This window comes from Lissotriton vulgaris, chromosome 12 (genome assembly GCF_964263255.1).
Source record: "Lissotriton vulgaris chromosome 12, aLisVul1.2, whole genome shotgun sequence".
Classification (NCBI taxonomy): Eukaryota; Metazoa; Chordata; class Amphibia; order Caudata; family Salamandridae; genus Lissotriton; species Lissotriton vulgaris.
In genome coordinates, this window is record NC_141700.1 from 464,297,367 (window position 1) to 464,313,520 (window position 16,154).

A 16,154-nucleotide genomic window follows, 5' to 3' on the forward strand; every position below is an offset into this window, starting at 1 on the left:
ACGTCTCTCGTGTCCGCCACGGGTCTCAGCTTTACTGGAGGTGTGGGTCGGGGTCCGAGAAGTCTGGAAGTCCAGTCCTGTGAAGAAGAGTCGCCTGGATCCTACGAGAGCATCAACAAAGCAAATCGGCAATTCACTAGTTGGTGCCTTTTTGCACAGGGTGGTCACTCCTTGACCACAAGGGAGATTCTTCAGTCTTCTAGTTGCAGTAGAATGTCGAAGGTTCAGAGTTTCGTTTCAGAGTTTCAGTTCAGGATAATCTAAAGTCTCTAGACTCAGCTCCTAGCTTTATACAGATTAAAGGGGCTGGATTACCTGCTAGGTCCCTCCTATGGGTGGAACCTGGGAAAGGGGTTGTTACACCCCTTTCCCGTTGTCCAGTTTCGTGCCAGAGCTGGGGCTGGAGTGGGTTTGAACCGGGCTATGCATGGAGCACCTTGTGTGCCCCAGGCAGTGTCTTATTTCATTTAACCCACCCTGCCCCAATACACTATAGCCTGTCTGGGGAGGTGCTAGCACTCCCAAGGCAGGAAACCTATGGTCCAGGCCTCCGTCGCTGGAAGGGCTCCCAGCTGCAGGAGATCAGGCTTGTGTCTGTGGCAGCAGCATCCATTTTGTGATGCTGAGGCCCTGTTTAACTTTAACCGGGTAAAGCTACAACTACATGTCTTCTCCGTCTAGAAGGGTGGAATGCTACCCCCGCCGCCAGGACTGGCAGGGGGTAGTATTCCAAAGCGTACGACACCTTTCACTACATGTTTCGTTAAAGCCAAACCAAAGTTAGCATTAACCGCAAGGATTATAATGCACTTGAGTATATGGTATGGCTATATCATAGAACAGCTATAAGGACATGGTTCCGAAAGCTGCAGACTGGCTCAGCTCATGCTAGAGCACCATCTCACATAAAACCAAGCACTCTGCCTTCAGGATTGTCAAGGCCTGCAATAGGAGTGATTTATAGGTGCAGATGTGTCTATATATAAGGCTAGATATAGGAATATTATATCTAAGCAAGGGGTGATTACACAACCTTGCCACAGCTGAGTGATCAGCCAGTTGTGTCAGTTTGGATGGCCAGCCAGGGTTGGCATAATACATGCTGCAGCCCCTGGTAGGCCTTGGATGCACCTATGCCCTGGGTACCTATGGTACACTATACAGGGGCTCATAAGGTGACCCAATATCCAATTGGCGATGTACCTAAAGTACATGGAGTCCATTTTACAAAGAGAGCAGATAGTTGGCCTGGGATCCTGCTAATCGGGGCCCCAGGCTAAGTCGAAAACCAGCTAAACACAAGGCAAAAAGTTAGGGTAACCATATAGTCAGATATCCACCTTCCTACATGGACCATGTGCGGGCACTAGTGGGAACAAGTGGAGGGCTGCTTACACATGAAAGAGTTGGATTGGTGGCATCCACTCCCGTGCAGTGAGGTTGTAAAGACTGCAGCAACAACAAGTTAAAAGACAATCACAAAAGCAGCAGACTAAACCCCAGTCACTAAAAGGAGGGGGAACACCCAGAGACCCTTGAAAGACATACTCAAGGAAATGCAAACATTCAAGAAAAGAGACAACCACATACACTCGGGAGACTCACAGAAGTAAAAGGGGCCCGGAAAGTAAGTGATTTGACTCTTAAGGTAAAATTCTCAAATGCTGAAGAGGGAATACCAGGGGATAGCATTGACAGACAATAAACTGTTTCCACAATGAGAAACATGTAGAGTGCCATCCACGGGCACTGCCCCTCCCACAAACACACACATTCCGGGCAGTAGGAAAGCCTGTCCAAGACCCAGCCCTTTGACCCCTTGCCTACCTCTTCCTGCCAGGCCTGCCCTGTGACCTTTGCACGCAGTCAGGCAAAGTCTTTGTGCGTTCGGCTCACACACACAGAGAGAGAGGGGGGGGGGGGGGGGGGCACACAAGCAGCCCCGCGCATCTGCTGTCTCACAGAGCAGGGGCCGTGAGCACAGATCATACCGCCGCCGCCATCTCTCGCCGTTATAGGTGGGCTGTACGTGAACACAGGGGCGCTCGGTGATCACTGCTGTTTGTTGTTGTGGTTTGGGAGGTCTAGAGAGCCCAGCTGCTTCAAGGACCTCCGAAGGCAGCGTTTAAAGCCAGCCCATTGAAACTACGTGCATCATAGACACTAGAATGTGAACGGCACGGTCACCTCCGTTTTAAGTGTATGAAACCTACATGTGAAGAGCGAGGCTTGCACCCTTTACTGACCCCTTCCTGTACCTAGAGCCCTAACAGCATCTAAAGTGGTAGGAGAAGCAATCGAGCTTTGTGAATTCTTTAGAGAGATTACTAAGTGGTAAACATAATAAAAGTAACATCACATAGACCGTAAACCCCGATGACTACAGAAGCATAAGCGATTAAAAATTAACAAGATGTGCGGCGTCAATATTTGTTATGTAAATAAAAAAAAGCAACAAGTTGGCGAGTCGTGTGGGATAAGACTTGCGCCGCCATTATTTAACAAATAAAACAAGCACGGTACCGCAAAGGCAGCCCCGTGTTTATTTTCGCATCGCGCCTTCACTTTAAGAGAAAGCGCAATGCAAAAATATACATGCGGCTGACTTTGCCAAAGCCGAGTCAGAAGAAAAAAGTGCATACCGACTAATGAAGGAGAGTGTCACGCCGCCAGTAAATGATCCAATCCCGGTGGGCAGGGTCAAAAGGAGACAGGATGGCAACAAGGAGGGACTAAGAAGCCTCCTTTACAATCAGAAGCCACCGTTTTGCATGGAAAATTAGGCTAACCAATTAAAAAGATGGGCGGGGCTTCAAGTCCCCTTCCAATTCCGTATTGATTTTAAGAAGCTCTCGAATGCTGAGAGCAGCACATTTGCGCTGCTATCACCAGCCGAGACCTAAAAACATGAGGTAAAGATGTCTGAGATGGAAGTCCTTACTATAAGCCTCACTAAGCAGCGCATGTGCACTGGCTCAGGCAAGACCTAAAAAGAAGAAATACGACAATTCCGGACACAACCACTAGATGGCGGAATAATGCACAGCATAGTGAATCCAGAAAGTTTCATGCTGCAAAACTTGCTGCGGCCTGTGGCTCTTGGCAGGACGTAGCGGGGCACCCCTTCATTAGCCACAAAAGGGGTGAAAAGCAGGCTGCGCATGGCGGGTGGTGAGGCTTGGATAAGGGCTTAGTTGTAGCCCGAGAGTCCTTGAAACGCTCTAGAGCGTTGTCAGCTTTGATGCCAAAAGGCAACGGCCATCAAAGGGCATGTCCATCAAGGTGTTCTGGACATCCACTGAAAAAACAGTCAACCTCACCCAGGGGTATCGACAAAGTGCTACTGAGGTTGAAATGGTTCTGTCCAGAGAGTCGGAGGTGTCCAGCTCACAACGTATCACAAACTTCACTGCATCGCTCCCGGCGGCAACAGCTGGGGAGAGCACTGCCCAGACCTCCTCCGGATACTGAGGCAGCTCGTGCACCACCGTATCCCACACTGAGTGGGAATAACGCCCCAAGAAACATGCAGCATTTTAGGACCACAGTCCTAAGCTGGCAAAAGAGTACATTTTCTTTATAAGGTGGTCCAGCTTCTTGGATTCTCTTTCCGGTGGAGCGGTAGGGAAGGTGCTTTTGGAAGTGGAGGCTTGGGCCACCAAGCTCTCAGGGGTAGGGTGTTGGGGAAGGAAAGTAAAGTCGCGCAGAGCTGGGCGGGGGCGTCTGGCAATCATCATGTCCACGGGAGTCCCCATGTTGGGCTTGGACCATGTGCCCTAAAGGATGTCGGTGTGGGTCTCATTAAATGGTAGCAAGGGCCGGTTGAAGCACCTCTGTCAGGAGGTTAGTCATGACCGCCACCGTAGGAAGCTGGAGGTTAAGAGCCTCGGCCACCCTACGCAACACCACTGCGTCTGACGCTCCCTCCTCCGTAGCCACGGTAAGAGGAGACAACATGCCAAGGTCAGGAGAGGTGTCCAAACCACTGGCATCCCCCAGTTCCTCTCTCCAGTCCTGCTCACTGTCCACCTGGTCATTTAGAGGGTCACCCCTTCCAGTCCTCCTCCTCATCATCTGGGTGCCATTCTGGTTGAAAAGGGGCCCCAGGAGTGAACAGGGGCATTAAAAACCCTTTCAGCGCCGGATCCGGCGTCGGATGGCGCCGGTCCACGTCGGGATGGAGGCCGGGGGTCGACGCGGTAGTGGTGCCGGAGGAGGCGTAATCAGGTCAACCGGCGCTTATCTGGATCCAAGGAGGGGACCCCCCCCAATCGCGTCCAAAGGGCCCGCAGGCGGGTTAGGGCCGCCCACAGATGACGTGCATTGCCACGTAGAACGTACAAAGCTGGGCGGGAGTCGCTCTGGGTCCCGGAAGGGAGGAAAACGCTGAGCCGCGAGAGGGGCACCACCTGTGTCCCACGTCGGGTCGGCCGACTGACGAGAAGTCGAAGAGCAACAATACTTCTTTGACTTACCCGACCCTGAGTGCGAAGACTTGGAGCCCGAATGATGGTGGCTCCGCGACCGGTCCCTCGACCTCCCTCGCGACGGGACCTCGAACGGTGCGGAGCAGACTGCCTGTGCTCAAGCAGCTTTCAGGACCGCTCCTGCAAAGCCTTCGGCGCCATCGAACGGCAGTCGTGGTCGCGCTCCAGGCAAAAAAAGGCACACGCGGTGGGATCAGTCATCGACATCATACGATAACAGGAACCGCACGGCTTGAAGTCGGGCATCCCTTGTGTAGCGTAGGAGTCGAAGACTTGAAAAAGAAGAAGTCTACAAAAATCAAGAAAAAGTCAGCCAAAAAATTACTGGAGGTACCGCTCTTCCCAGATCAGTGCTGGCTGGCGTGGAAAAATAAAGAGCTGACGTCAGCGTGCGAGGGCGGCATCTAAGTAGCTACAGCAACGTCATCCGGGCAACCACAACGCCAACGACAGACGCGGAGCCGACCGACACCACCTTCTGAAGCGCAGATGTACTGCTGATGAAAAACTTTCTGGATCCAGTCTGACGCCTGGGGTTAATTCTAAGGTATGGAATCTCTAACTAACGTGTTTCTTTCAGATGAAGACACTCAAAATTCCCTAAACATTGATTTCTCTGAAACTAGGGTTGGTGGAAGAGTTTCACAGAAAGATTGGGATGAGGTCAACACAATTTATGGTAGTATGACAGCAATAGCCATAGATGAGCAGATTGAAGGATATAGAATCTAATAAAATCACTGATTAAGATAAAAGGAAATTTGAAGACCATTTCCTAACTATGATAGGGAATTTTACTGCAAATTAAACTACATGAAACATACTTATGTAAAATATGACAAATTGCCCCATTTCACTTTTTTTCTAACCAAAAAAGGAAGCTTTTCGCTCCACAGCATAATAAAAACAAAATATATTAACTCTAACAAACTAGGCCACAATTCAGGGAGAAGACAAATACATTTTTAATGTGAATCATGTGTCATATTATCTTTACTCTCAAATATAAAATTAGACAACATTCAAGTTGTTTACACAGCCTTCAGCCCATTCAGGTGACGAGGGAAATTAAAAAAACTTACCTCCACACTTGCATAATCACACATGGAGCACTTGAAAGGCTTTTCGTGAGTGTGTTTGTAACGCCGATGCCTAACCAACTCGCCACTGGTCACAAAGGCCATATCGCAGTCAGTGCATTTGTGTGGTCGAGTACCTAAAAGCATGGCACAAGTACAGATCTCTTAAGTGCAATTAACAGTTTCTGATTTCAATCATCAGTTGCTCAATCACATGCAACAAAAATGTTCACAATTAAGCTGCAGATGGAATTCTACATATAAAGTAATTGAGTGTTAGAAAAGTATGCCTTATTCATATACAAGTCATGTCTGTTGCAAAAGCACTAGCATTTTATCCAAATAGTTAGCTATAACAGAGACAAACCTCTTTGTGTGATAGCTGGAGACAGACTTCACATGCTCTTTCATGGAATTCTCCGATATTCATTAACCCCTTCCACACTCATGACGAGCTGGGCTCGTCATGGTGTAGCCTCCTCGTACACTGATGACGAGCCCAGCTCGTCATGAAATAAAGTAAAATGACAATTTCCAGCACAGGAGGGAAATTGCCTTAGCAGCCATGGAGTTAACAGTGGAGTACCTGCAGGTGCTGAATCCCAGAGCACATTTTTAAATAAATAATATCCAAATGCAAAAATGTATAGAATAGAGAAATTCTACCTCTAGAATGAATCATTCCAATGAGGTCAAAATAGAAAAACGGCCACAAAGTACAATAGACTAACATACCACTTCCAAATGGTGCTCCTAAAAAGCTACAAAACCACTTTAATACGCTGCTGTATCCTCTCATGCACATCAAGGTCAGTCACATACAGTTTGTTTTCGGCTCACCAAACAACGTAATCTTTATAAAAGGATTGCTTTTGATTGAGAAATCTCTCCCACAGGTTTTGTTTTTATTTAAATTCTCAAGCCAACTACCTTCTTGTAAGCTTTTTTCCCCGAAGACGTTAGCTATATATGCTATCCAATTTCTAGGTCTCTTAGCAGGAGTGTGCAGTGGTTGCTGGCAGTTCTGGATTTAGCTACAGTTCAATAGAAGGCATGTCTGTAAAAAAAAGCCTAGGCATGCTCCTTCGCCTACCCATCCCTAATTGATTTAAGTGGAAATTAAGGAAGTGTGTTTTCCCTGTGAATGTGTTCGCTGTGAAGGGTGGTCTCATGGTTTGCCATTAAACCAGTCTGGAGGGGGTGTTACATTTGAGCAGTGTTAAAATCCCAGGGGAGTGCAGATCTACTGACCCTCACCTAACCAGTCAGTTGAGGAGTCAAAAATCAGATGTCTGATGTCCCGTTGAATCTATAAATGCAAGATGAGACAGGTTTCACCCGATTGTTGGTCAACTGGTTACGTCATGGTCAAGAAAGGTGCAGGTTGTCGCTTAAACTGCTGTGGATGTTCTTTATGTAAGCCTAGAGCTGGGATATTAATAGGGAGTTCTGTTCTTTTCTACAGCGATGGAGTCTAGCTCAGAATGGCTGTGTGAAATCAATCTTCATGTGTCAGGGGTGTTTTACTTGGCCCAGTGAGAGGAAATTTGAATGGTTATGCTGCTCTACTGGTTGGTCTCTTTGCATCTTTCAATATGTTCATACTTGCTTTCAATATATTTATAGAGCCATATTGCATTTACTGAAGAGCCATTCTACCAATTTCAACGATGCCAGATGGAGATGCAACTGCTGGCCCTTAACCCTAGAAGGGAGGTCTGGTGTGCAAGGAAATCTCTTAGGAGCCCTTTATGATATCTGCAGTAGATCAGTGAACTACCATTGTCTAGGTTATTCCCTAAAAATGAAAAAAGCATTGGTCTTAGAATGCTCCAACATTTTTAGAGTGGATGGTATGAGCGCAATTCAGGGTGGTGCTGGGGTGGCAAGCATAAAGAAATCTCCCTGATCAATTCATGAAAATAGTAGTCCCCCCTTCCCCCCATACGCCTCGGTGCCCGGTACCTAGAAGCAGATATTTGTAATTTTGTGTTTTCTGCTGTGGGTGTGAAAAACTCTGTTCAGCGACAATGCATTGAAAGACTTTACTTTAAACACCATCTTGTGATTTTCTTGGTAGATATTTGACTAAATGTTCACTCACAGAAGATGCATTATTCTGATTGACAGACCTCTTGGAATGGGCAATCTTGAACTGAATCGGTTTACAGTGTAAGGGTTCTGGATTAGCTCTCTTTTGACTAATGTGTGACAAAAAAGGATGCCATCCTCCCTCTCTGATCAAGATGCCGGTATACCCTATATTCTAGGGTTGTTTTCATTGTGCATCTCAGGTAGGACTCCCCTGAGCACATTAGTATTCTCTTATCCATCACAATTTTTTTCTCCTCACTATAGATGCAGGCAAAAAGGCCCAACAGAGGAAGGTAGGGATCCTTGGCCCTGATGAATGCCCCAGACCCGTATGGGCGTATAGCGATGTGCACAAACATGTTGGCCTGACTATTTTACAGCAGTGTGATTCATTGCTCTCCTACTACTGCCCCTCTAGATTTTACCTTTACCCAATATACCCACTAGTAAAGGCAAATAGCAGGGATACATTAAGGCAGTGGTCTTCAAACATCTTGATGCTGCCCCGTTCCCCCCCCCCCCCCCCCCCCCCCCCCCCAATAAACTCCTCTGGGCCCACCCACAATTTTTTCACACTTCTGCTGCTAAATTGGTAATCTTTAAATAAGTCTAAACCTATTTAAACATTGCAGTTCAGCTCTCTTACCCTTTTTACACATACTCCCAGTCAGGATATACATACATGACAAAAGTAGTTTGTGATGGCCCATTACAAATTGGCTTACTGCCGCTCATGTTGTTAACACTCAAAGGAAAGCATGATGCTTTTCTTGGCCAAAGACTCCCCCCCCCCCTCCCCCCTCCCCAGATCACTTAAGGCCCCACCCCCCAGTTTGAAGACTTCTGCATTAAGGTATTTTTAACTTACTGATCTGGATCCCTCTATTGTCCAGTAGTGTTTATCTAAGAACTCCCTCCTGCGCAGAGTCCAAACAGGAGGGGAAGTTAGCCCTGGACGCCCTGCCCTTACAGGGTGGGGAGAGGATGAACTTCCCTCTCTTTAGCACTCCCACAGGGATTATGTGACTGTCCAAATGGGACCTTTTGGTTGTCGGTCTCTAGGCAGGAATACCAATTGCGTATTCTACCTGAAGCTTCTGTACTTTTTGTGGTAAACACGTCAAGAGTACCAGCGTCAAAGGTCAAACTTTTGACTAAAGTAAATGCAGATTTCTGACCTTCAGCCCGAATTATTTTGTAAGAGGCTGCAAATAATTGAAGATTTTTAAAACTGTCTGCAGATTGTTGGCCCAGATCAACAAGTTACTTACCTTTAGAAACACTCTGTTGGACACGCTAACTGCAGATTGCTTATCTAATGATATTCCCCCAGGTGTCAGACTGGGTCCTAAAACTCAATTGCTGTACTCCTGCACACCAATATGTGATGTCATTTCACTTTGGGAGCACAAAGTGAAACCGTATATACGCTTGTTCGCACCCTAAGAGGCAGATCGCATCAGCAAATTTGCCTTACTAGTATTCAGCTCTCAAATGAGGGACTTTTTTTTACATGGAAGAGTGTCCATTCCACAGAACGGGGAGGTGGGAGGATGATGGGGAATCTACGGTTAGAATATCTACCAAAACGAGCTATACCAAAAGTAAATAATTTGCTCTTCTGTTGTATACTTCTAAACGCAGAATCCTCACATTATGAATAGATACCAAAGCAGTATCTCCCCAGATGGTGGGTCTGTGGAATGACTCAGATAAGAAAAGAAAAAAAAGTATTTCAGTACGACCAAAACACCCATCCGACTGACCGGACCATCAGGCAATAAGTGCTTCGTGAACTTGTGCACTGATGCCCAGATATAGCATCCTGACAAACGTCTACAGCAGCAACGCCACGTGCTAGAGCAGTAGTAGCAAGTGTGATGAGACCCTAATTCTTCAGGAGGCTGCTTCTTAGATAACACATTGCAGCCTTTAATGAGAGCACGATTCTAAATATGGTTCTTTTCTTTGTTCCTAAGTAACCCACAAAACGTTCATCATCCACCCAATGATCCCTGTATGATCCATGTAGAAACCGAGGGCTCTCCTGGGGTCCAAACGATGGAGTCCCTCAGACTCCTTTGAGGGGTGAGGCATAGCAACGATAGTCAGACCAATGATAGCCTATGCCACATGGAAAGGTTTGAACACTTTTCTTAAAAATGTACCTCAGTTTTCAACACCAGCTTTTCTGGTAAAAATGTTCCGTACAGATCCTGGACTAGGAGTGCCTGCCGCTCACTAATGCGAAAGAATAGAGTTTTTAGCATCAAGTGACATAGTGCACAACTGTGTATTGGCTGAAATGTGGTGCACATTGGAAAAGTGATAACCAAATCCAAGTCCAGCCAATCACACATGGGTGTCAGTGGAAACATGCTGCAAACCTTTGAGGAATCTCATTACAATATGGGGTTAAAGGAAGTGTGCTGATCCGCCAACCTTAAGAATGCTGAAAGGGAGGTACAATCTTCAAAAGTGCCTACTGGACTAACAACAAAACAAACACTTCAGATAGACTAGCTTGTGGTGGGTCAATCTGATAAGCACTGCTCCAAGTCACAAATATGTCCCACTGCCAGCATATAGAGTTCGTAGATGGTTTCTTACAGCCAGAATATCAGCAACCTCAGGAAGAAGCTCAACGGAAACTAGCTGCTGCAGCTCAATCTCCACTAATGGGGGCGTAGTTTGCAGAAGCCTGGGAGCAGGACCTTGCCCTGTTACTGCAAAAGCTTGATCGGAGGACAGATTCTCTGGTCTAAAAGTTCTACATACCACACCCTTCTGTCTCAATCCAGAGCCACTAGGGAGACTTTGACCCAGTCAGTCTTGATCTTGAGAACTCGAGCCATGGAGGAGTTGAAGGGTTAAAAAAACAAACTTGTCAGACTAGAGCAGTCTGAAGGCACGGATGAAAAGGACGTGACGTCAGTACACTCGAGTGGCACTCATGTGCCGCCCAGCTTGTCGGTGCAGAGCTGCATAATACCAGGTACCAGCGCCTAGGAGTACTAATTTTTAGTTTCCAGGTCCAGTTTGGTGCCCAAGGTAAGGAATATATGTGGTTAGAAATACCCATTAAAACAGTTTATTGTCGCAGGCAGCAGAGACAGTTGCTGTTTCAGTTAGAAGCGCAAATCATGAGGTTAGCGTGTCTGGCTCGAGACAGAGAAGGGGCTGCGACACATCGGCAGCTTCACCTAGTTCAGCAACAATACCAGGGTGAGCTCTTGGACGAGACGTGGGAAGCGCAGCTCTCCACAGAGTAGAATTTATCAATGGGGAGACAAGTTTGGGAGACGCAAACATACACTCCACTTCCAGGTATCAGTGATTCCAATAGCGTACTGTTGACAGACCCTACGGTGCTTTCGGATAGTTTTGCGGCATATTACCAGTCCTTATATACAGCCTGCGAAGTTCGTGATACCCCCGTGATTGTACAGTTCTTTGATGATATCCCTCCAAATGACTTCCCTGCAGAGGCTCGGAGGTCCCTCAAGCCCCCTTCGACACTGCAGGAACTCACCACTGCACAGGCTGATCTGCGCACTGGGAAGGCACCTGGCCCAAACGGCCTCCCCAGGGAATTTTACAAAACCTACATGGCCCAGCTTGGCCATCCTTTTAGGGCAGCCGTACAAGAAGCAGCCCAGGCTGCGTGCATGCCCCCCAACTGGAGGCACGCAGAAATCTTTGCGCTTCAGAAGCTGGGTCGACACCAGAGCTCCTTGCCTCCTATCGACCAATCTCCCTCTTGAACGTTGAGGCGAAGCGTCTCGCCAAAGCGCTTGCAACCAGACTCCTGGCTCACCTTCCTGATCTGATTCACCTGGCCGAGGAGGGTTTTACGACCCAGCGCGCCACACAACATAACTTACGTCAAGTCAACAATGCAATCACCGCAGTGGATTGCCTTCATCGCCCAGCGGCTCTTCTTTTGGCCAACAACGACAGATCGTTCGACTCAGTCAGTTGGACCTATTTATTTATCCTCCAGGAGCATTTAAATATCGGCCGCAATTCATAGTGTACATACGTATGTTATGCCATGGACTGACTGCATCAGTGCGTATAGCTGGTAGTGTGTCTCCACCCTTCTCAATTGGCCAGGGCATCATGCAGAGTTGCCCACTTTCTCCATTATTGTTCGCCTTGGCCATCGAGCCGCTTGCGGCCTGGCTACGTCTGGATGGCCAAGTCAAGGGCTTTGAGTAAGCTGTCGAAATCTCAGATCCAATAGCACTGTATGCAGACAATGTTCTCTTGTTAATGACAGATCATCATAGGTCAGGCCCCCAAACCATGAGGATATTTGGTGAGACCTCGGGTCTTTTTATGAATATGAATAAGTCCGAACTGTGGACTCTACGTGGTCCTCGGCGATTATAGATGGGCTGCCTATCTCTCTCGGACACAGGTTGGCATGAAATATCTGGGGGTCTTCATAACGGACAGACAGGAGCTCTCCAAAGGGCGAAAAATTGCCATAGTTCTCTCTAAGGTTAAAACAGAGCTGAAGTCTAGGCGTGTTTGCCCTTATCCTTGTATGGCCGTTCAGCAAACTATAAATATCTCTTTCATGGCTCCAAATACAAAATCACCCCTACCCCATTCCGCAGATATGGTTCAGACGGATCAACTCCATGCTAAACGGGTTCCTGTGGAGGTGTGGAGCAGTCAGACTGGTGCTTCGCACCTGCTTTCTCTCCTCTTATTGTGGGGGCATCGCAGCCGCCGATGTGCTGTCGTACTACGCGGCCTCTCATCTACAAGTTCTAAATGACTGGTGGCATGGTCCAAGAGACGAACCAGCATACGCCATGGAGAGATGGCTGCTAGGGGACGCTTCACTATACAAATAAATATACGGCTGTCTGAATACCTGCCCCCGCCTCCCCTTCCCGGCCACTAAGGTAGTATTGACAACATGGCGACAGTTACTTCTCCATATAGACTGGCTGAACAGTCTTATGCGCGAGGCTCTACTATAGTGTAATAGCCTCCTTCCACACTTGCAACACCTACAGGGCTTCAAAGGCTGGGACCGGGTCCGAATTTCCTCACTGGGAGACATTCTCCAAGGCCTCTCTCTTAAATCCCTTTCAGACCTACAAGAAGAATTTTCCATGCTGCAAACTCAATTCTACAAATATTTACAGTCCTGCATGCCTTTGCACCCTATCTTAGCGACCTTACAGCCCTCCCTGAAGTTAGCCCACTGGAAGGGAAATTCCTCATGGGGGACCTAGAGGACCATAAAATCTCCAGAATATACCAAACACTAGTCACTCATAGCGCCTCCACACTGGAGACACTTAGAGAAACCTGGCAAGCTGAGATGGGTCCTATTGACAACAACGACTGGAGAGAGGCTCTCGAGTCCCCTGTGGGGCTGCAGTTTCTTCGCACTTGAGTTTGATCCAGCTAAAGTACTTACACAGAGCATTTTACACACACCAGAGGCTTTGGAGGGCAGGGCTTATCGCCTCCCCAGCGTGCTTATACTGTAGGGCGGAAGAAATTGCATTGTTGCACACGGTATGGACATGTCCAGCTCTTGATAGGTTCTGGAAAGGAGTATTTAGGTGCCTGGCTGAGTTGCTGGGGTGGACCTTACACAGCACACCATATTTCTGAAGATCTCGGGGGCAACAGGTACAAACACCACCTGCTGTTCCTGGGCCAGACCTTGGCTAAACACAACATAGCCCTCTCTTGGAAAGCAGAATCCCCACCCGTGTTGGGAGTTTGGAAACGAGGATTAGATTTCTGTATGGGGTTGGAAGAGCCTGTGTTTAAGACTCGGGATGTCCTCAAAAATACGCATGCATATGGCAGCACTGGGCAGACTACAGAGGCATTGCCCTGACACCACAGCCCACATCTTCAGACTTAAGAGCTTGTAGATAAAAGAGGGGCTTAAACAAACCAAGGTAACATTAGGTGGTACGACTAACCTTGAGCCTTAGTTGGGTTCTAAAGAAGTTTTATTTTCTTAAATACCCACTGTGTTCTGAGAAGCTAGTCCTAACGAAGACCTACACATAGTGAGACCATGACAATATGAAGATGTCTGATCAATCACCTCTAGAACATGATTACACTTGTCCTTCTGAATGTCCTTCACAAATGTTTGAATGAATTCCCACGAAGATCTATCATAACAGCCTAGCAGCTTTCAGTGTTGTTCGCGCTGTTCCACAAAACATTCTCCCAATGCAACCAAAGCCTTTTCTCTTCCTTTCCGTAGGTGTGGATCCCTGGCATTTTCTGTCCACTGATACAAACACCAAGTCTGGTTTTAAGCCTGCTCTGCAATCTTGTTCAGGAGGCTTATATTTAGGTAGATTGTGGTCTGTTACTTTTGTTTTTCTAGTGTAAACAATATATACTCTTAATTAACAGAATTCAGGGACAAAAAGGAGTAGGTCTAGCTTCAAACCCTGGCAAAAGTCAAAGGAATTACAGAACAGATGGGAAATTATCCCGTAGAAAGCAGTTTCATCTCTTCTCTTTTCAGAACCACCGGGACTGTGGTAATGTCATGTATAGGAAAGGAACTGAACATAGGCCAAGGAGATGAAGGAGGTGTAAAAGACGGTTAATCAGTGTTAGTACTTCTATCAATGCATCTTCTGTAATGCAATGGCTTAAACATTCTCTTTCTCGTAGATGGAGGTAGACCTCGGACTGGAAAGATGACCAAGGCAACACTTCACACAATTATCAATTTTGAAGGAAACTCATGTTCACTTAAAGAAGCTTTTTCTATTGGGTCACTAAATAAACGTGAACATTGGAGCAGGAGAGTACACCAGATCTACTGACCCTCACCTAACCAGTCATCTGAGGAGTGAAAAATCAGATGTCTAATGTCCCATTGAACCTATAGATGTAAGTCGTGACAGCTTTTGCCCAATTGTTGGTCAACTAGTTAGGGGATGGTCAAGGGAGGTGTAGGTTGCTGCTAAAACTAGTGTGGATGTTTTTCATATGAGCATAGAGCTTGCATATTAATATGAGTTCTGCTCTTTTCTACAGCGATGTGGTCTAGCTCAGAATGGTTGTGGGAAAACAATCTTCACGTCTAAGGGGTGTTTTACCTGTCCCAGTACTCGGAGTCGCTTGTATACTGTGAACTATGTCCTACAACATTTACCCACAGACAGGTCAAGTATTGTGAGGTCTCCTGAGAGTTGATCTGTGGTGTAGAGGTTTGAAAGTGGTGTGTTTCTTTTAAAGTATTTAATGAAAAGCCAGCAAGATAAGCATCAGTTTGTGGTTGTATCTGGTCTGGGTAGTGATCATCCTTGGTTTGAATGCTCATTAGCATGACAATACTCATTCGTTACCTTGCACATGCCAAAATCCTTTGCTTCTTTGTAAATCCGACAAAGAGAATACAGCGGATAGAAAGTTAACAGCTAGACTGCTTCTACCCGTCAAATAACTGATAACGAATATTTTCTTACCGGTCGGTGTAGTTTTGCAGCTTGAAGATCTTTCTGGATTCACTATGCTGTGCATTATTCCGCGGTCTAGTGGTTGGGTCCAGAATCGTAGTCGTAGTCTTTACTTTTTCATTTTTTCTCGTAGCCCAGGTGGGCGTCGACGTGCCACCTTTTGGTGTCCTTCCTGTGACGTCGGCACGCTTCCTGCGGAAGCTCCCACCCTTGGGCGCCATCTTCGGATTCTTTTTTCTCGTTTTGTATTTTGTGTCCGAATCTATGGCAACGTTCAAGTACGTGATTCACCGCTTTAACCTCCAAGGTGTCTGTTTCAGTCTCGTCTTTACCACCTTACTCTCCAGCCTCATCTTTTCTGGCGGAGGTGGATGGGTTCGCTAGTGAATCCAGAAAGATCTTCAAGCTGCAAAACTACACCGACAAGTAAGAAACTATTTGTTTTGCAGAGTGAATCTTTCTGGATTCACTATGCTGTGCATAGACTTTGTAGCGGTTTGTTATATTTGTGGCGGCTGGGTGGGAGATGAGCATTGGTTGTTGAATATGTGTTGAAGCACTTTCTGTCCCACTTGTGCTTCCTTATTCATTTGTTTGTCCACACAGTAGTGCTTCCTGAACGTGTGCACTGAAGCCCATGTTGCCGCCAGGCATATGTCCTGAATGGGTGTGTTAGCTAGGAATGCTATTGTAGCTCCTTTTTTCCTGGTACAGTGGGCTCGTGTCCCCTCTGCCAGTTCCTGTCCTGCTTGTTTGTGGCACAAATGTATTGTTTGTGGATCCATTGTGCAATGGTTCCTTTAGTTACTGGTTTTCCCATGAAACTGTTTGCGAAGGACACAAAGAACTGCTTTGTTTTCCTGTGTCCCTTAGTTCTCTCTATGTAGTGCATGACTGCCCTTCTGGCGTCCATAGTGTGCAGTTACCTTTCTGCACTTGTGGCTGGTTACTGGAAGAAACTTGGTATTTGTTTTGTCTGATTGATGTGGAACCTTGACACCGCCTTTGGCATAAACTGTGGGTCC

At 46.9% G+C, this 16,154-nt stretch overlaps 1 protein-coding gene across 1 annotated transcript in view; it reads right to left on the bottom strand.

The window, feature by feature from the left end:
• The window catches only part of CTCF (CCCTC-binding factor), a 713,286-nt gene that overhangs the window by 446,524 nt on the left and 250,608 nt on the right, over positions 1–16,154 (bottom strand). The window contains exon 5 of the mRNA XM_086945216.1: positions 5,570–5,703. Coding sequence (XP_086801342.1) covers positions 5,570–5,703 — 134 coding nt within the window. The remainder of the gene's footprint in view (positions 1–5,569; positions 5,704–16,154) is intronic.